This window comes from Eleutherodactylus coqui, chromosome 1 (assembly GCF_035609145.1).
Source record: "Eleutherodactylus coqui strain aEleCoq1 chromosome 1, aEleCoq1.hap1, whole genome shotgun sequence".
In the NCBI taxonomy this organism is placed as follows: domain Eukaryota; kingdom Metazoa; phylum Chordata; class Amphibia; order Anura; family Eleutherodactylidae; genus Eleutherodactylus; species Eleutherodactylus coqui.
This window is the reverse complement of record NC_089837.1, coordinates 76112951-76133700: the sequence shown is the minus strand read 5'-3', so window position 1 is coordinate 76133700 and position 20750 is coordinate 76112951. Positions and strand designations below refer to the sequence as shown.

Here is a 20750-nt window from a genome sequence, read left to right as displayed (position 1 = left end):
GCCATTACTCACACCTTTAGCGCGACTATGCACTGTGAACATGCATGTTGGCAAATTTTACTGTACTTGTTCTGCCCACAAAGCATGTTTTTTTTGCGCACCTGATACAAACACACACTAATTGAAATGGGTAATTAGTCTGGGTTCCAGATGTGTGCAGTTTCGTATGCAATTCCGCAGTGTTTCACGCATGATCTTGCATATTGCGCACACAATTGCGCCCCCCCACAAACACACACAAGCCCCTCATTGACTTCTATGGCAACCTTCGATGTGCAAATACGCAGAAAGATAGAGACCACGTTCTGTGTTTTTGTTTTTTTTTTGGTTGTAGCCAAAATACGTCCATGTGAACGAACCTATTGAAGTCAATGGGTTCTCTTCTCTGCTTATTGTCCGCGCCAAGAAGTCCGTGTGAAGACGCCTAAGCCTTTTTTTCCCTCTCTCTTGCTATAAATGTCTTTTTTTTATTTTTTTGTACACGTAGTTGAAAAGCCTTCTTATAAAAAGGAAGGAGAAACTGATTTTATTTAGTGACAGAAGGGTGGGGAGGTTTTTTAATCATTTTAAAGAGGTTCTTCAGCAGCTGTACTAGGGGGTTATAAGCTGCCAGAATGTTATACAGGATGGACCGCAGAAAAGTAGGCCTACATCACACTCTTATGAAAGCTGTCTGAAAGAAAATCTGTTGCCCATAGCAACCAATCACAGCGCAGCTTTCTTTTCTTACACATCCTGAGGTAAAATTAAAAGCTGTGCTGTGATTGGTTGCTATGGGCAACAGCTTTCATAACAGTGTGGTGCTGGCCTACTTTTCCATGGCCGACCGTGTATAACCTTATTCTGCCCTCTGCTGCAGAACACTATAATGCACGCTGTATGCTGCAGAACCTCTTTGATTTATAGACCAAGCCCAATATCTGCAGCAGCCGGGCCGTGGCAGGCGCCCTCCTTTTGAAGACCGCAGAGCTCTCACGATTGCTCTTTGTCTGAGATCAGTTATTTAGTCTGCTGACATGAATCGGGGTCTAGTGTGGGAAGTGGTTAAGCGTGGGTTAACCACATAAAATGGAAGGTCTCTCAGAAGCCGATTTCGGATTATATTACACTGAGGTTTTCAAACGCAAGCTAACAGCTGTGAAGTAAAGCCCCGGGGAACAGAGCGACTTCACGCTGGAAATTTAGAGGAAGCGTAAAGCTCATGGGAAGCAACAGGTCGTACCTGCAGGAGCCGTAATCTCCTCGCCTTTCATCATGGCGCCCTGAGAAACAACCCGATGTTTACGGACAGTAAAAAAAAAAAATGTAATTGGTCAAAATGAGCCTCCGTATACAGTACCAGACAGGGTGAACGGTTTGTAAAGGCACACTTCCCAACACAAGTGTTTAGTTTGGTCTAAACACAAACCAACGACTGAACGGCGAATGAGAATCGTTCACCATTCGCTACTCGTTCATTTTATGCCAGCATAAAAACAGTCGTTGGCTCGTTCATTTATCGTATGGTTTATATGGCGGCCATTCTCATTAGCTCATACAACGAATATGAAAGACTGAACGATTTTTTCATTTGAACGAGCCGTTGATGCATCTACCGGTCTAAACGGGCCGCACGAGAGCGAACGAGCCAGCAGTGATGTCACTGGCTCGTTCACGCGAGACTAAGCTGGTCTAAAAAGACCCTTGGAGTAACGTCAGTCGGAGCTGTCATCGCATCACTCAGCTTTGCGAAATTCACAAAATGCAAACCGCCCTAAAATTGGAGAGCAGGTCACTAGAGATGAGCAAGCATACTCTCAAAGGCAAACTACTCGAGCAAGTAGTGCCTTATTCGAGTACCTGCCCGCTCGTCTCTAGAGATTCGGCTGCCAGCGCGGGTGAACGGTGAGTTGCGGTGGGGAGAGAGTGAGAGAGATCTCCCCTCCATTCCTCCCCGCCGGCAGCCGAATCTTTAGAGATGAGCGGGCAGGTACTCGCATAAGGCACTACTCGCTCATCTCTACAGGTCACCATTTCACCCCCCATGTAGACTGAACCTGGGACACTCCAGATGTGACACCTGGACAACCCCCTACACAGTGCAGCAATAATATATACCCTGTCCTCCGCTACGCACACATAATTGGAATTGGCCTTAGGCTAACTTCATATGGGCGAGCGCGATATTGGGCTGTGAAATGTGGCCCACTATCGCGCTCGCCAACATGCAGTTTACCTACGGATACGTTGTATTTTTACCTCCAAACCGCTTCCCATCACTTGGGGGGAAGTCACGATCCTCCGATGTGGCTGTAGCAGAGTTTCTCCCATTGTTTTCAATGGGGAGACCTTGCATCACATCATGTGCACCTAGCACGTGGTGCGATGCTAGAGCACACACAAAGATAGCACGTGCGATGCAGGAATAAATCGCTCATGTGTATGACCCCATTCCAAAAAAATGGGGTTCATATTCGTGCAATATTTATGTGTCTCGCAACGCACGAATCTCGTGTGATTTTTCTCGGCGACGTGAAGCCAGCTTTAGGAATCTACAAAAGCAGGTAACTCTGTGGAAGTGGTAAAAGTGCTTTTATGGGCACAAGTTGGCAGTCAGGTCGTCCCAGTGATAATGTAAAAGCACATGAATAGAGATGAGTGAGCATACTCGGCCACGCCCCTTTTTCGCCCGAGCGCCGCGATTTTCGAGGACTTCCGTACTCAGGCGAAAAGATTCAGGGGGCGCAGTGGGTGAGTGGGGGGTTGCAGCGGGGAGTGGGGGAGAGGGCTCCCCCCTGTTCCCCGCTGCTACCCCCCGCTCCGCCACGCCTCCCCCCGCCCTCCATCGCTCCCCGAATCTTTTCACCCAAGTACGGAAGTACTCGAAAATCGCGGTGCTCGATCGAGTAATTACTTGAAACGCGTAGGTTCGCTCATCTCTACACATGAACGATTATTGTTAGTGAATGGAGGCGGAGCGGGACGGGGAATGTTGCAGCTCGCCCGCCTCCATTCACAGTAAGCAGGCAGTCATTCATAAGTGACTGCCTGTTTAGACGTGCCGATTCATCATTCGGCTTTCTGCGTGCAGATACTGAGCGAGGAGCGAATGAGTTCATATTCATCGTTCAGTCGCTGCATGCATTTACAGTGTACGATCATTCGGATTCTGAACGATTATCTGCCTATGTAAAAGCGCCTTAATGTGTCTGCCCTGAAGACCACCTGACTGCAGTACAGGACCGTGCAAGAATTTGGGCAGCACTTGAATGCAAAATAGCTCTCCTTCAGAGGGAAGAAAACGGGTTCTCTAGCGCCACCTTTATACCTGGCTAAGGCGGGTTTCACATTATATTTTGTCCAACCAGTGCTGGTTTCATTCTGGTTTCTGTCCTCCATGCAGAAAACTGCATGGAGATAGGAATTGGTACAGTACCTGGACTGCACCATTGGGGTCTCCATCTCACGTAGTTTCTATCCATGTTGGTCTTCGCCATGCTGAAAATCGCTACAGTGGCGTCCAGGTTCTGGACTGTTTTCTGCATAAAGGACAGAACCAGCACTGGCTTCACAAAACGACTAACGTGAAACCAGCCTACCTTTTAAGTCATTGTCAGGAAGTAGTCATGTAAAGGTGGCTCTAGAGGAAAAGTTTTTAACTCGTTATTAACGTGACCCTCCAGGCCTGGACAAACAAAGATGGCCGCACTGCTTCTCTGACTACCTGTTGCAGACTGTGTATTAGTACGCACCAGTAGTCTGAAACCATGTGCTGTTCTGACTGGCCAGCATTCCTCATATGGTCAGCACTGGTTAATCAAAGCAAGTGTATTAAACTAATGATGCGTCAGAGAAGCTGGTGCGGGGCAGCTCTAATAGTGGGTTACCTTCAGGGGGAATAAAATGTTCTCCCTTGCCCCCAATATGATCTGTTGAGGGCAAGTCAGGAGAGCTCCATACACATGGCAGGAGTTGTGTGGTCCCGCCCCAATCAGCAGATTCAGATGACTATGGTCTAATGTGCAATGTGTCCTTTAAAGGAGCTGTTCAAGAACTACAAGTTATCCCCTCCCACAAAATAGGTGATAACTTGCTGATCGGTGGGGGTCTCGCCGCTGCGATTCTGTGTACCTGTCTTGCCATCACTGCATGGATGCTTCTCCCACCCATAGTGTCTTCTCACTGAATAGAGTGCTGGCTGAGCACGCACAGTCAGCTCTTCATTCATTTCAATGGGTCTGACGGGAATACCCAAACCTCCCACAGATCTTGAGAATGGGGCTCTTGGTCCGCTATCCTCTTCACTACGGGCTTACTGCACCCTCCGCAGTCAGGAGGAGATTGAATGGAGCCGTGGTCGCGAAAGTGTGCTGTCACTCCATTCACTTTCCATGGGACTGCCAGAGATACCCAAGGGCCTGCCGATCGGCTATTTCCGTCAGGCCTATTGAAATAATTGGAGCACGACTGTGTGCTCAGCCAGCACTTAGTTCAGTATGATGACCCTATGGGTGGATGATGAGATGTGAGGGACACATGCTCTCAGCGGTTGGACCCCTCGATCAGCATGTTATCGCTTATCCTTTGAACAGGGCAGAACCGGTAATTCCGGTACTACCCCTTTAAGAGCTACTTAAATGGGAAGCACAAATTTGTCACTTCTGGGGTTTGATGGGCTAATTTGCTTCTTTCTGCAGTTCGGATTTATAGAGAAGTGTCCTAAGAGTCCCCTACTCCATATTTCCGAATAGGCAGCGTTTGGTACTGTGTTAGCCAGTAGAACAAACCTATTTTGCTGTCATGCTATATACAGATGTCATGGCTGAACCTCAATGATGAGGACACAATCACCTGGATTATTAGTGGTTATGAAGACTTAATTATGAATTTGCACTAATGTGATCCGCTTCCATCCTATAGGACTCCCAGTTCCGCCAGAGCACTGCATATAGCCTGCACCAGCCTCAAGGAAACAAGGAACATGGCACTGAGAGGAACGGCTACTTGTACAAGAAGAGTGACGGGTCTGTGATGGCGTATTAACTGTTCTATAAACACTTTGACCAAATAGCCATACGTTGATATTCATCAGGCTGCTGTATAACATGTATACTTTTTTTGTTTTTAGAATTCGGAAAGTTTGGCAGAAGAGGAAATGCTCTGTTAAAAATGGTTTTCTCACAATAGCCCATGGCACAGTAAGTGACCGTTTGTCTTCTATACTTGTTGCGAATGCAACATGGATTTGGTGGAAGCCAAGATATGATCTCCTTTCTCTGCATCTTCCTTCATCAGGCCAACATACCTCCTGCAAAACTGAACCTACTGACCTGTCAAGTGAAAACGAACACCGAGGAAAAGAAATGTTTTGACCTCATCTCTCGTAAGTCCCTCTCTGATACTTTTGGTTATCCATTGAATGGCTTTAGGTGAGAAGCTGGTGCGGCCATCTTTGCTTCTTCAGGCTCGGAGGGTCACTTGAAAGGCCATAATACTTTGTTATTGGGCAGATACTGTGTGTTTCCTTATACAATGAGGTAGAGTTTCAGGTTTCCATTCTAGGTCTAGTGAAGTTTCTTTGTACTCTGTTGTGATACACTGTGATTTCTTTTGACAGATGATCGGACATATCATTTCCAAGCTGAAGATGAACAAGAGTGCCAAATGTGAGTATGCCGGGTGCCAACATTGTGTACGTGTTCAAAGAGATATCCCTATGCTAGGTGATTAGCAGACGTCTGATGACCAAGGCCTTTAGCACTATACAGATACTTCCCTACTTGCGAACAGGTTCCGTTCCAGGAACCTGTTCACAAGTACATTTGTTCGTATGTCCGAACAAATGTTTGTATGGAGCGGGATCGCGGGTGGATCTCGCTCCATACAACGTCGGGTGCCGGCTGTTCTCACAGCAGACGACTGGCGGCAGCAGTTCGGACAAGCCACACCGCTTGTCGGAACTGTTAACACTTTAAATACTGCTCTTACGGTTCCGACGAGCGGCGCGACTCATCGGAACTGCTGCCGCCGGCTGTAAGAAACAGCCGACACCCGACATTTAGGGTGGGCCCGTACAGTGTCCGTGGCGGGACGCCGTGCGGTTGCTAGGCAGCCGGGGGCCTTCTGAAAGGCCCCAGGGCTGCCTATGCAGAGTGCATATCAAGCGCACGGCTTGCTAGGTGCTCGGCATAGGCAGCCCTGGGGCCTTTCAGAAGGACCCCGGCTGCCTAGCCACTGCACAGCGTCCCACGATCTGACCGGACAGGCTTCTATCAAGCTTGATAGAAGCCTGTCCGGTCCCTGCACAGTATGATGTAATGCCATAGCATTACTCTGCAGGACAGATTGTTCGCATCTTGCGAAGTTCGTAACTCGAACGTTCGCAAGTTGGGGACTATCTGTGTTGTACAGCATTCACATTGCAAAATGGCCTGGAGTGTCTCTTGATGAGCTTTGGACGCAGTCATTCCCTAAATCTGAGGGGCTTGTTTCATTAGTAAGTGACCTTGTGGTCCCTTGACAGTTTTTTTCTTTTAGCAATTAAAACACAACACTACAAAAAAAAGTGACCATTACTTCAGACATGGATAGGGAAGAACGGTGCATGCTTATTGTGACAGTATGGTGTGTGCGGTTCACCCTGTTTCACTGTCTCCTCTGAGGGTGAATGTTCCTTTCAAAATTCTTATGCAAATCTTGTGAGAAATTGAATTTCACTCATGCGACAACCTGTTAGTACAAGAAAAAAAAACAGGAATGAAATGATTTATCTAGGTGATAGGTGGAAGGTCTAAAATGGTAAATGCTTTTAAAAGTATTTTTCCAAAATTCACATTCCGTACTAAAATATGATATTTTGACATCCTGGTTCCTACTCTTCTGCATAGGTGGACAGTTTACAGCTGTCCCTTTACATTAAAATTAGAAGTAGTTATTTAGGGGTAGGCAGCAGTATGCAGTCCTTAGCTCTCGCTCACGATCTGAAGGTTGCAGGTTTAATCCTCGCATGGTTTAGGTAGCCGGCTCAAGGTTGACTCAGCCTTCCATCCTTCCAAGGTTGGTTAATTGAGTACCCAGCTTGCTGGGGGGTAATCAGTAAATTACGTGAAAGCGCTGCGGAATAAGTTGGCTCTATACAAATTACAAGTCCCTTCCCCTTTTCCTTAGTTATGGAACCCTTAAAGGGAAACTAACTTTTCACAAACTTATGATCATCTAACAGCCTATGTGTGCATCTTCAATTAATGTAATAAACTTGCATTGAAAATGTTTTGTTTTAACATTGAAAATCAAGTTTGACGTGGCTGCCACTAGGGGTCTCCCTTCCAACACCTTTGCAATTCACGGCCTGTCATTAGGCATTTTGTTTTTTCTAGTAACAGGGACATGAGGACACGGCAAGTTACTCATGCAACAGAGAAGCGTACATAAACCGATAAGTGGATTGTAAACAGCAGTGCAGAGGAAAAATAGGAAAATCTACATCGAACATTTTCTTAGCTTCTAGACCACACTTATATTGCTTAAAATCCCTTAAAAATCTTAGAATTTAAAATGACGTCAGCATTGAACGTTGTGCTTGCGTGAGCTGTCTGTTTTTAGTGTTGAAATGCGTATTTCCGAACTTTTTTTTGTTGTTGAAGACTGACAGGTATTAATAGAAGAACAGGTACCCTCCATTCGGATACCTGCTGTTCAGCTGAGTCCTGGTGCCGCTCTCACTATGGTCAGCACAGATGGCGCGGTGGCCCAGGTTGGTACTGCAGTGCAGATTCTATTGAATTCAATAGGACTTGTGCCTGCAATACCAACTGGACCGTGGCTCTACCTTCAGTGATTTCTGCTCCCTCCACTGACTGTAGTAAGGTCTTAATCAGAAATCAGCTAATCGGCGTGGATTCGAAACATTTGTCCTCGCTAATCAACAATAGAAAGAAAATAAATTGAAAAGTCCCAGAATAAGGGCTCCCACACACTTGCGTTTTTTGTTAACGCGATTGTCAATGGGACTTTCTAATGTTAAAAACGCATTGCACCAAAGACGCAGGTTGCGTTGCGTTTTTAACATTAGAAAGTCCCATTGACAATCGCGTTAAAAAAACCCAAGTGTGTGGGAGCCCTAACCCTTTAGGCCTCATGTCCACGGGCAAAAGAAGAATTAAAATCCGCAGCAGATTTTAACTCTTCTCCTGCCCGCGGATCCGCATCCCATAGGGATGCATTGACCACCCACGGGTAGATAAATACCCGCGGATGGTCAATAAAAGGGATTTTTTAAAAATGGAGCATGAAAAAATCTGGACCATGCTCCATTTTCGTGCGGGTCTCCCGCGGGGACGGCTCCCGCGGGCTTCTATTGAAGCCTATGGAAGCCGTCCGGATCCGCGGGAGACCTAAAATAGGAATTTAAAAGAATGAACACACCCGAAGTGGGCCGGGAAGGTCTTCTCTTCCTCACGGCCGTATCTTTCTTGCTTCGGCTCGGCGTGACGCGTTCATCCGCCGGCCGAAAAAGAAGATCCGGCCGTGAGGAAGAGAAGTCCTTCCCCGCCCGCTGCGGGTGAGTCAATTCTTTTAAATTTCTATTTTAAGCACTCATGTCCGCGGGGCAGGAGGGACCCGCTGCAGATTCTACATGTAGAATCCTTAGCGGGCCTGATTTTCCCCGTGGACATGAGGCCTTAAAGAGGGTAATATAAGATTAGAATAAAGACTTATTTCCCCAGAAACTGCACCACTCTTGTCAATGATCTTTCGGTCATATTCAAGTGAATGGAGCTGAACTGCATCCCATTTACAAAAGTGGAGCTGTTTCTGAATAGAAAAAAGGGGGTGATCAGCTACAATTCATGGAGGAAACTGAAGAGAAGTACACAATAGCCCTGCAGCACCCCAGCAGGGGAAATAAAGAATTACACAAGTCCCATTGAAAGCAATGGGCTATTAAATGTACTGATATGCTGAGTCCTCCAGAGCGATTGAAAATCTTCGTAGCCGCTCTTAGCTCTGCTATTATATGAGGGTCCCAGACGTGGGACTCCCTTCCATTAACTCATAACTATAACATATTTGGGACTTTAGTTTTTTTTAAACTAGACAACATCCTTAAATGGACACTAACCTTTCACATAACTTATGCTCATCTAACAGCCTGTGTGTTGATCATCATTCTTGTAATGTACTTGCATTAAACCCAATCATTACCTCTTGATTGGTATATCACTCCAATTTCCCAGCATCCGGTGACATTGTTAGTGATAAAATCATCTAATTCCTTATAGATGGATGTCTGTGCTCCAGAACAGCAAAGAAGAAGCCTTAAACAATGCATTTAAAGGAGACCACTGCTCAGGAGAAAACAACATAGTACAGGAACTGACCAAGGAAATTATATCCGACATCCAGAAAATGCCAGGAAACGATGTCTGCTGTGACTGCGGAGCATCAGGTACGCTGCTGTGTCACTTGTTTACAGGATAGTAACTTGATTTTTGATAATTACATTACCTCTGTATCTCGTTACACTACCATAACATTACGGTTACTAGATACTTCAATAATTAGGCTGCTCTTAGACGGCTTGATATGAGCCGGATGACAAGCGCCGTTCAGTGAGATCAGGGCTCATTCAGATGGCTTTACCCCGGCCAATACAGTGTAGGGGACGAATGATCAGTAATATGTGCCCCGCACATACTTTAATTAGCCGTTGGCAGGTCTTCCCCAGTGCACACAGGAAGATGTGCTGTCAAAAATAATCATTTTTACATGCAGCTGAGTGGAAAGCTAACTGATCCCATTATAGTCAGTGGGGTCCGGTAAGTGATGTTCGGTTCCGTACTAAGACAGAGCCATTCAGCCATGTTCGGGGAGCAGAACCCTGACGCAGGTGTGAACCACACTATGGCAATGTTATAACAGAAGGGAAAAAATTAAGGGTACTTTTGGACGGGACGACTGTCGCTCTGGTGCTGTAACACAGGAGCGCTAGTCATTCAATGAATGGAGGCAGAGCGCGTTGGAGATCTCTTCCCGCCACCATTCATAGATGGACTGTCTGTTTAATCTGAGCAAGAACCCGCTCACTAGTCGCTCTGTATCAGTGAGCTGAAACGATACAAGTAGCGATTAACGAACTTTTTTTCTTTTTGTACTCTGTACCGTGTCAGATCCCACGTTTATACAGGACACTGTTGGTGAAAATTGCTCGTTTGAGCAATTTTTCTTCTGAAAGTTGGCCCTTGTAAAAGTATACTTAGACTATGAACAATTGAACTGGGCAACTTTGTGCACCCCATTGTTTCTCAGAGCGGGCAGTGACCGGTATACTGATTGCAGCAATATATGTCTGCTTTATGCATCTGAGAAGTAGTTTTCCTGATACTTTTTATAGGGGTCGTACACACATACGGGATGACGGTCTCGATATTCATGAGCTGTGGGCTAGCCCCTTCGACCCACAAGACAAGCCTTGTCCATCCCACTTGACTGCCACTGATTGACAGCTTACTAATAGGGAGGTAGCTGTTAATTGGTATGCATTCAGACAATCATTAACCTACGTAGAAGGACCTTCACTCTTATTACCATTTTCAATGATTTTCCCTTCATTTACTATGCTTAATATAGACGCTCTTCCTAAGAGCTCAGTCACACGGGCGTATTGTCACCACGTATTATGCACACGTGTTTCCCGTGTGTAACACGCGGTGAATGGAGGCAATGAAAGTCTATGGACTTTCATTCTTCCCTTCACCCCTGTGTGTGGGCACTGCATATCGATACACAGGAGAAATAAATCGCAGGATGCTCTATTTCTCTGCGTATCAAATGCAGCCCTTGAATGTGCTACGTATGAAACGCTGCCCCTATGCAGGCATTGCAAAGGGGCAGCGTTTCAACATGGGGGGGGGGGGGGGGGGGAAATATATATATATATATATATATATATATATATATATATATATATGTGTCTCTGTCCCTGACATCCGATTCCGGGCATGCGCAGTGCCAATGGCAGCCCTAAGCTGTCTCTGCCGGCAGAGCGCATGGACTGTAATGCATGCAACGCTGCGGGAAACTCTAGGCTTTGTTCACATACACCCATGTGAATGAGCACTTATACATGATTCATGATACAATAGATTGATATTTTCTTTTTCCCTTGCCCTTAGTGCACTAGGCAAGTGTCTAGTCTGCCTTGTGAGTTAGGCCGCCTGCAGACGGGCGGAAATCCCGCGGCGGGATTTCCAACGCTCAAAGCCTGCATAGGAGTGCATTACAATACGCACTCCTATGCAGACGGCCGTGGTTTGGCCGCGCTAAATGTCGCGCAGCAAACAAACCGCGGCATGTCCTATTTTTGTGCGGGGCTCGCAGAGCCTCGCACAGAAACGTCACTCACCCGGCCGCCGGCTCCGGTCTGCACATGCGCTCGTCCCTGCAGGCGCTCGGGTCGGGTCCCGCGGCGAGAATTCTCGCCGCCGGATCCGACCCGCTCGTCTGCAGGCGGCCTAAGGGTGTATTCACACTGCCTTTGCAGCATAGATTGGACTTGTACCTCAGTAATATTTCCCGACCTATACCTTCGATATACAATATGCTACTGTATAGGCAGGCAACGGCCAAAGTCATGCATAAGCTTTTTTTTTTCTTTACTGGATGCCCCTGTTTAGAATCATGTAGTTAACCATGCTATTCTATACGGCAAAAAAGGTACATGAGGCCAAAAGGACACTTTCGGACTCCATTGGATGAATAGGGGCCTAAGGATACTTTTGACATCTATGCTGGAAGCTTTTAATCAGGGTATACATCAAATATACACAGCGATCACAATGTGAATATACCCTAATCCAGCGCAGATCATACGGTCAGTCTTTCTGGTTGCAGTTAGATTTTAATTGTTCATTATCTTCAGGCAATTAGTAATGTCCACAGGATTTCATTGCGGCCTCGCTGGCTGCACTCCAGCACTTACATAATGCTCCTTATTACTTTCAGGGTTAAATTTAATTTCTAATTGTAGTACTTAGAGTTCTTCTACAGATGATAGAATCTGGTATTATAGGAGCTGGGAGAGAGAGCGGTACCTTATAAGATGGGCATAATGAATGATCAAAGCCAGATGAGTATGTGTTTCTCCTCACAACTACTTCTAGTCCTTTTACACAGGTTGATATTGGGCCTAGCGTCCTAAACCGTCATTCACCCGACGATCGGATTGTGTAATAGGAACAATGATCAGCCGGCGAACGAGCTGAGCTGATCATGCTGCATAAAAATACCGCTACTCCGCTCCATGTAAACCTTTATATAGAGATGTGATAACGTGTGTATATGGAAGTATTATCTTGTGTTAGTGTAGTTTTACAGTATCTGTTTTCTGTCTCAGATCCTACTTGGCTTTCTACAAACCTGGGTATACTGACGTGTATTGAGTGCTCAGGGATTCACCGGGAGTTGGGGGTACATTACTCCAGAATACAGTCACTCACACTGGACGTCCTGGGAACATCTGAACTGTTGGTATGAAGAGCTTCTAATCTGTTGCACAAGTTATACAGCAGCTATATACACGGTCATTAATCCTGCATCTGACAATCCAGAATGTGTGATCATTTCATCCACGTCGATGCCTGATGAAGTGAACCTCATTAGGTTGTGAAATCTCACGTTGTACTATTGTGTCATAACCTTAAGACCGGTATCATTAAATATTACAGTTATGGCATTCAATGTTTTCATGGAAGTACAGACTTATCCACACAATTATTTTCATGTCTAGTTCGGAGGGTTAAGGCAGCAGAAATGCAGTCCTAAGCTCCCGCTCATGACCTGAAGGTTGCGGGTTCAATCCCCACTTGATACAGGTAGCCCGCACAAGTTGACTCAGCCGGTTGACTCCAATACGGTTGACTCAGCCTCTCATCCTTCCGCGGTCGGTAAAAGGAGTACACAACTTGCTGAAGGGGAGAGGGGGGGTGGTAAAAGATGACTGGGGAAGGCTATGGCAAAGCACCCCACAAAAACAGTCTGCCAAGAACTATTCACACGGGGTCATAACTTGGTGCTTGCACCAGGTGACTTTACCTGGCACAGACGGCACAAGGACCCATAACAGCCAACGGAGGCTATTCACACGTTTTTTTTGTTTTTTTTTCACATGGAGCAATAGTCTGTGTGTGTAATTAAAAAAAAAATGCTTTGTGTCCTTATTCTCATCCGTTTTCATGGATGCAGACACCACATGCAATTTGGCCGTGAACATAGGACAGCGCACAGATGGTGTCTGTGTGCCTTCCAAGGTTTCATAAACACTGTCTTTTCTCCTTAGGTAGAGCACCTAGACGGTGAGTGAGGAGATTCGAAAGGCCTTTTGAGTCTCCTCGCTCACTGTCTAGGTGTTCCCCCTAAGGAGAAAAGATAGCGTTTCTGACCCCCGTCCCAGGCCTCTCACTAGCAAAGCCAGACTCCCACTGTACACTGATGAAGGGCAAATACCCTGAAACAGCTGTCTGTACCTTGAGTCTGGCTTTGCTTTTAATTCCCAGTCATTGTTACAAGGCTTGTATAAAGAGTCTAATTTTGGCTTGAAGGAATGCTACCTTCCAATATGTCCTATCTTGGCGCGTATTACTCGAGCATACACTCTTAAGATAGTACATGGCAATGAGCGGCACACAGCCAGTATGCAATGTCATTGCATACTGACTGCATGCCACATGTATATATCTCGCAGCCTGCACGCTGCTAGATATACTCATGTGAGCCTGGCCTAAGGATCTGCAGCTCATGAAGTGTTCATCGACTAAACTGCAGAATATAGTGATACATATATTACTTTTTCCTTTTTTTTTTTTTTAGCTTGCAAAAAATATAGGAAATACCGCTTTTAATGAGATTATGGAAGCCTGTCTGCCTGCTGATGATACTGTGAAGCCCACACCCAGCAGTGACATGTAAGTTGTAAATTAACACATACTGTGCTCATTCATTCACATCAAGAACTCATTTACTTGTGGCTGACTTAGTGAAATAAATGGCGCAGCAATGCGCATGCTCGACTGCCACTGCATTAATTAGGGGACCTTTGGAACCCCATTCTTTGGATCGAGGAAGGTCTCGGCGGTCGGACCCTCACAGATCAGATAGTTATCCCCTACCCTGTGGATACAGCATAACTTAATTTAGTGGGGCACTCCCCTTAATCATTGACAATCTCCGTCAGTTGTCAGACTCCCAGTCCATAGCCATTGCATAAACACGTGTAAGCTGTAGTTCTCTCATCATTACAGGAATGCCAGGAAAGATTACATTACTGCAAAGTACATTGAAAAAAGGTATGCAAGAAAGAGATATGTGGACAACGCATCTAGAATGCACAGCCTATGTGATGCCGTCAAGACCAGGGACATATATGCACTGGTACAACTGCACGCAGATGGAGTAGACCTTACAGAAACCATTCCATTAGCAAACGGGCATGTGAGTGCACCTCTGTCAGCTAGTGACTATATCTTATGTCTATATATTACTTTTTATGTCTAATACTGTTTTTCGTATAGAAGCTTTAGTTTAAGCTTGTATCATACATTTGACTAAGGAGGGAAAAGTAAAAGAAAACATATAGAAAATCTAAACCTGTGACCATTCTGTATCCAGGCCAGTAGAGGAGAAGAGTAGGGTACAGACCATAAAATGGGACAGAAAGAGTTTAGGGATAATCAAATAAGGCAAACACTATATATTCTACTCAAAAAAATGAATGGTGCTTGCATACGGGGTGGTTTGGATGGGGTGGAAACCGCATTGAAAAAAAAGTGTGCATTTGCTATGTATGTGGCCAAAAAAAAAAATCGAACATGGCAAAAATGTTGCAGTTTTTACCGCATGGAAACTGTCCCATGTGACTGCACCCATCACAGTTTAACCTATGTTGCTTAAAGGGGTTTCCCCACTTCTAGCTGTTTTGCTACAGGAAGTATAGAGCTTTGTACATTGTGCAGTGGCCAACGTTGGTACTACATGCAGAGTCCCATTCGCTTCAATAGGATTCTGCCTGCTTTACCTACACACTGTGCAATGTATGGAGCTATGTGCTTCCTGCAGCAAAACTGCTAGAAGGGGGACAACCGCTTTGAACTTCAGGGATATCAATCTGCCCAGATAGGAAACATGAGTGATTGTTAATAAGTTGCACCTGCTTTGATGCAAATAAAAGTGACAGCAGGTACGTTGGAGAGGCGACAACAAGGCAACCCCAAAAGAGAATGGTTGTGCATGTAGCAGCCACAGACAATCCCTGTTTTTATTCGACCTGGCTGATTCTTCCCTAGTTTTGCTAGTGTTCTTGTCACTACTGGTAGCAGGAGGCGCTACCTGGAGGCTAACTAATCAGGTTGTACAGGTTATTCTGCTCCTCCAGAATGGCACATCCATACATGCCGTCGTAAGAAGGTTTCAAGTCTCACAGGCTTGGAGCAGATGCTGGGACATGAGCCATTACACAACGAGAGCTGGATAGGGTCATGGAAGGCCATCAACCCAGCATCTAACTAAAGGCAGGAGGAACATTGTTAGAGTCCTACAAAAAGACCTCCAGTAGGCTACTGGCTTGCATCTCTCTGATCAGAAACGGACTCCATGAGGTCCTGATATCCTGTGCTCACAGCTCGGCACCATGCAGCTCGATTGGCATATACCAGAGTACAGGGCATCAATATCACTTTTGCAGCAGCAATAAAGACCGTATTATCCGAGCAGCTTAGTACTGAGTGGCTAATACTGCAGCGAGTCCCCTGTAAATACCGCAGCAGTTTCAAAATCCAAGATAAAATCGCAGATTAAAAACAAACCCTAAGGTAAAGAAATGAAATCATTATTTGTGTTCTTGGAAATCCTTGAAAAATGTATGTATTTCTGCAGATTGGTTGCTTCAGAGTGATATAGTGCATTCTGCTCACATGAGTCACAGCACTAATGTGGTTTTATAATTACGGGGTCGGCATATAAGCGTGTGACAACGACCCGCCGCATACACATTGGGCTGCAGATGGGATTATGAAACATGATTACCTGCCGGGTCCAATTATGGATATTCTTCCTCTTTTCTAGGAACACGGAGAAACTGCGCTACATCTAGCTGTCAGATCAGTCGACCGCACATCACTGCACATTGTTGACTTTTTGGTGCAAAATAGGTAATTTTCCTACCAGTCACTCTGTTATTGTACGTATAAAACTCTGGGCCACCGTTGTCAGATGAAGTGCAGAAAAAAAAACGAGCGTTAGAAAAAGCCGCAAATGCAAAACAAATGCATAGAAGGGAACTGGCAAAACAGATTTAGTATAAAGTAGAGCCATTCCTTGGCACAACATACTGGCGTACGGGTAGATGAGAAATCTGTCTAGGATGCCGGAAGTTGCGCCAATTATGTTGCATGTAAATTTCATCTCAATTTGTTCAAATTACATCACATACTGGGCTCCTTTTTGTCGACTGTTTCATAAGAACGACGCTTCGTGGTGGCTTTATCTGGCTCAGCCTTTGTCTGAATAGTCACTCGATAAGCCGAATGTAAGCGCCAATTGTCCCTTGTAAATACTGCCAGCAACAGGGGGTAAAAAGAGAGAGAATTTGATGACTGGCTGCTAGTGACTTTGTTTCAGCACACCTAATAATCATCGCTGGTTCATTAATCATCATCTGATGTAAACAGGTAATGGTTGTCTATCAACGACTGTCCAACAACTCTGCAGGGAGGGGTGCGATTGTACGCCTCCCAACAAACATTTTGCCCTCCCACTTTGTAATTGTTCTCACAAGACAAACCCAGTAATCTTGTAGATATGATACCTTTTAATGACTAACAAAAATACATGATGATATAGCCAGCTTTTGAATCTTCCTCAGGTTTCCACAAGCCTCTACAACCCCAAGTAGGTTCGAAAGCTCACTATAACCTCATGTATTTTTGTTAGCTATTAAAAGGTATCATATCTACAAGATTACTTGTGTTTTTTTCTCATTAAGAGAAACCATTTTGCTCTACTGAGTAACACGGTACCAAACTTTTTTCGTCCTCCCACTTTTTAGCACTCGTTGGTTCCAAAAGAAATTTCAAAAACCACCAACCAAAGAACCCCACACCCAAACCCTAGTCCTTGAACGATATTGTGGCCCATGTAAATTATCCCAAAAATTTGTTTAGCAATTGCGAAATTGAGTGATTATTTCAAGAAGGTATTCAGAGGATGGTTGTCCCGTGTAAAGCCGCCCCTATAAAGGGAGACAAAGGAATGTAGCTTAGTGCAACTTGAACTGGCCACAGGTTTAAGAGAGCGATCATGGAAAGGATCCCATAGCACCTTAGAGATAGAACAATCCCACTAATTTCAGGGCTCATGAACAATCATATGGCCAGGGTGTAAAATTAATGTAATAAGTCTGTACTCATTGGAGTGTTCCATCCATCCAAATCCAGAAAACGTTGGTAGCAATCACATGCACACTGAGCAGTACGTGACCGCTACCAGCTCATCCTGGGTTTGGGGCAGCAATACCCGTGGCTTCTGCAATTGAGGGGACACTTAAAAGATGTTGAGTTTACACTTCTTTATTTTACTCCATTGGCTTGCAACCAATGGTCTGATCAGCCAATCATACCACACACTCGTAGTTTTGTCTGTGACAGATCAGTTTTTTTGGCAGACAGACGTTTCCCATCAAGAATTAAATTATGTGACAATTATTGCCTGAAATGTCCCAAAATTGGTAATTTTGAGTGACTTCTATCCCAAATATATGGTCAGCTTTACTACAGCCCACACAAGTGCCCTTGGGTCTCTGCCACACTCCTATTGGTTAGAGTTGAGCACCATATGGTGACATTATTTGAAGACTGCTTGCTACCCATGGTGGGTATTTTAGCACTGGATGGTAAAAATTGAGTCGTAGGGTTTTAGGGTATCTGAAAGAAACTTGAACCTACAGCAGCCACTTCTGGTGTCATTTTGTTCTTTCTGGGTAGCTTAGACAGTACTATTTAGTTGTACCTATGTCCCTACATTATAGGATTGACCCCTTCTATGCCTTTTGAATACACAACTTTATTAGTGATGTACGCCACCTACCACCTACTGATAGATTTTTAATCTGAATGACTGTTTTTTGTCTGCAGTGGTAATTTGGACAAACAGACTGTGAAAGGCAGCACCGCACTTCATTACTGCTGCTTAACCGACAACGCCGAGTGCCTTAAACTACTGCTGAGAGGGAAGGCCTCCATAGAGATAGGTACATACCGTATACCCGCTGCTGCCTATGTGTGTAGAATATTTAGGATTTTAAGTCGTACCTTGCTGTGAATGTACTTTTATACATAGACACGTTCTAGGGTGCAAGTTTTTCTTTCCCTACTCAAATATGGGGAAAACTTATCATGCGCTTTTTCCCCCCCAAAGATCAGTTTTGCAGGAGGACATACAGTCTTTCTTTGCAACAATTGTATCAAATGTCCCATCTTTAAATATGTCTAGAGATGTGGAGTCACTTTTTATACCACTCGGCTACTGGAGTGAGATTGCAACAAAATTAGTTGCCTTCTAAAAAGTTGCATTTCTTAAATCTATCTGAAAACCCCACTTAACTCAAACTCCTCCCCTTTTCTCTCCACTTTTGAAAGTTGGAGAGAGGGGTGTAACTTCAAGAAGTCATGCAATTTTTGAGTAGAACCTCCTCTTCCCACCCCTCCTTCACTGACAGGAGCATTGTAACCCCTAACCATCCCTCCTGCACTCTTCCCCTTCTCTCCTCTCTTCCCTCAGTTTGTGATGTTGAAGAGAGCTCTATAGTCTGCTCCCTTACCTCTGCAGACTGAGCTACAGGATAAAGGACCTGTGATGTCAACATGTGTCCTTCATCCATTCTAGCCTACTGGTTTGGTATTATCAGTGCAGTTTACACAGTGATATGACAACTGGTCTACCAGGATTCTGCCTGGCAGATTACCCTTCCGGGACTCTATCTGTCCTCCGCCTCCGTGTGCATCTATATACAGACCATGACACTGGCACCACTGATGAGCATTGTAACACCCGATTGTCACTGTATTCACACACTTCCAAGAGGAATAATGGAATAGCACAATACAGAGTTGATCCGCCATTGACATTTTATGAGAAATGAAAGTATTTACTAAATCGGACATGTCTGGAGAGGCAACAAGTTCACATTAAACAGTTTTCAAAGTTCACAAAGGAGTACTTACATATGTGGCTGTTGGCTTACGATACATCAGGCTTCACGTATGCTCCAAAGCATTATAATGACCGACACTTCTAATACAAGTGTTGATTCTTGACATGTGACCCCACTTATGTCTGCATATACTTTACCGCCAGATATTAAACATTTGCTAGTATATACTGTACATTTGGACTGATAACAGTGGGAAGGATCTGTAACGCCATTCATGGTTTTCTTTATTTGGATTGCAGCCAATGAAGTAGGAGAAACTCCTCTGGACATAGCAAGGAGGCTGAAGCACACGCAGTGCGAGGACCTGGTATGATGTGTTCATTATTGTTATGGCTGTGCATCATCTCTAATTTCCCATTTACTATGTAGTCCATTGACAGCTGGTTGCACCAACCATGCTGTGATCCAGGTTTAGTTAAACTGCGATCAGCTGGTGAACTTGGCTTAAGGAAAGTGTTGCACAACACTTTTTGATCTGAGATTTGCAAAACAGATTTCCATAAATCTGCGACCAAAGGTTGTACCAAGAAGAAATGTATCTGACATGATGATAGTCAGGTGATCTTCCAAGCATTCATAGCGATAGTAAAAACATGGCCGCTACCAGCAGCAAATGTGGGCGTAGTTTCACCATCCAGGAAAAGCCTGAGTCCACCATCTTGGATTTTGGCTGCTAAACTAAGTTCAACTAGTTTAATCCGCCAAAATCGGAAGATCAAATTAATCCTAGATATGAACTAAGATCACGGGCTAAACTGTGTTGGACCAACATTTTTCACTTGATCTTAGACCAGCTCTTGTTGATCTCGGATCAAAACGTTGGTGGAACCGTCCCTCAATAATTCAGTTTTATATGGACTTTCTTGTGACCCATAGACATGATTTGTTTGCGCTGTTACTTAGTAATGGGCATGTCTATGAGCTGGTGCCATCATATGTACTACCAGCGCTGGAGGTGGGGAGAAATAACGGACTGCCCCCGATGCTTGTCATCTCCCCGCTGGAGGCCTTTTAAACAACGTCTAGCCATATGGATCAGTGAATGACCATCAGACTGATGTTTCTTCTTTGTCGACCTCTGTAATTTGTTCTGGCCTCTCAGTTGTTGCAGGCTCTATCTGGTCGATTCAATTCCCATGTCCATGTGGAATATGAATGGAGGTTGCATCATGTGGACTTGGATGAAAGCGACGATGATGTGGATGATAAAATTCAGGTTTGTTTCAACTCCTAACACCTTCCTTTTTTGGTGACTGATTATACATAATAGCTAGTGGTTGCTCTTGGAACTAGTTTACAGTTATCTCCCTTAATTGTCAGCTATGCAACTCAAAGACAATGTGTCACGTGGGTACATGCTGCAATAATCCTGCAGTTTACACCTCTTACTCAGGACCTCCTTCTTCTTAAAGGGATTGTCCCACTTCTAGCAGTTTTGCTGCAGGAAGCAAATAGCTCCGTACATTGCATAGTGGCTCAGGTTGGTAATGCAGGGCCACTGCACAATGTA

General features: G+C 44.9%; 1 protein-coding gene across 2 annotated transcripts in view; it reads left to right on the top strand.

Moving 5' to 3' along the window:
- The window catches only part of ASAP2 (ArfGAP with SH3 domain, ankyrin repeat and PH domain 2), a 184815-nt gene that overhangs the window by 148693 nt on the left and 15372 nt on the right, over positions 1-20750 (top strand). For both annotated transcript variants that reach the window (XM_066597479.1, XM_066597469.1), the window contains exons 10-21: positions 4900-5003; positions 5108-5177; positions 5275-5362; positions 5597-5645; positions 9261-9427; positions 12374-12507; positions 13846-13940; positions 14277-14466; positions 16096-16181; positions 18162-18277; positions 19480-19547; positions 20343-20456. In XM_066597479.1, the coding sequence (XP_066453576.1) occupies positions 4900-5003; positions 5108-5177; positions 5275-5362; positions 5597-5645; positions 9261-9427; positions 12374-12507; positions 13846-13940; positions 14277-14466; positions 16096-16181; positions 18162-18277; positions 19480-19547; positions 20343-20456 (1281 nt within the window). The remainder of the gene's footprint in view (positions 1-4899; positions 5004-5107; positions 5178-5274; positions 5363-5596; positions 5646-9260; positions 9428-12373; positions 12508-13845; positions 13941-14276; positions 14467-16095; positions 16182-18161; positions 18278-19479; positions 19548-20342; positions 20457-20750) is intronic.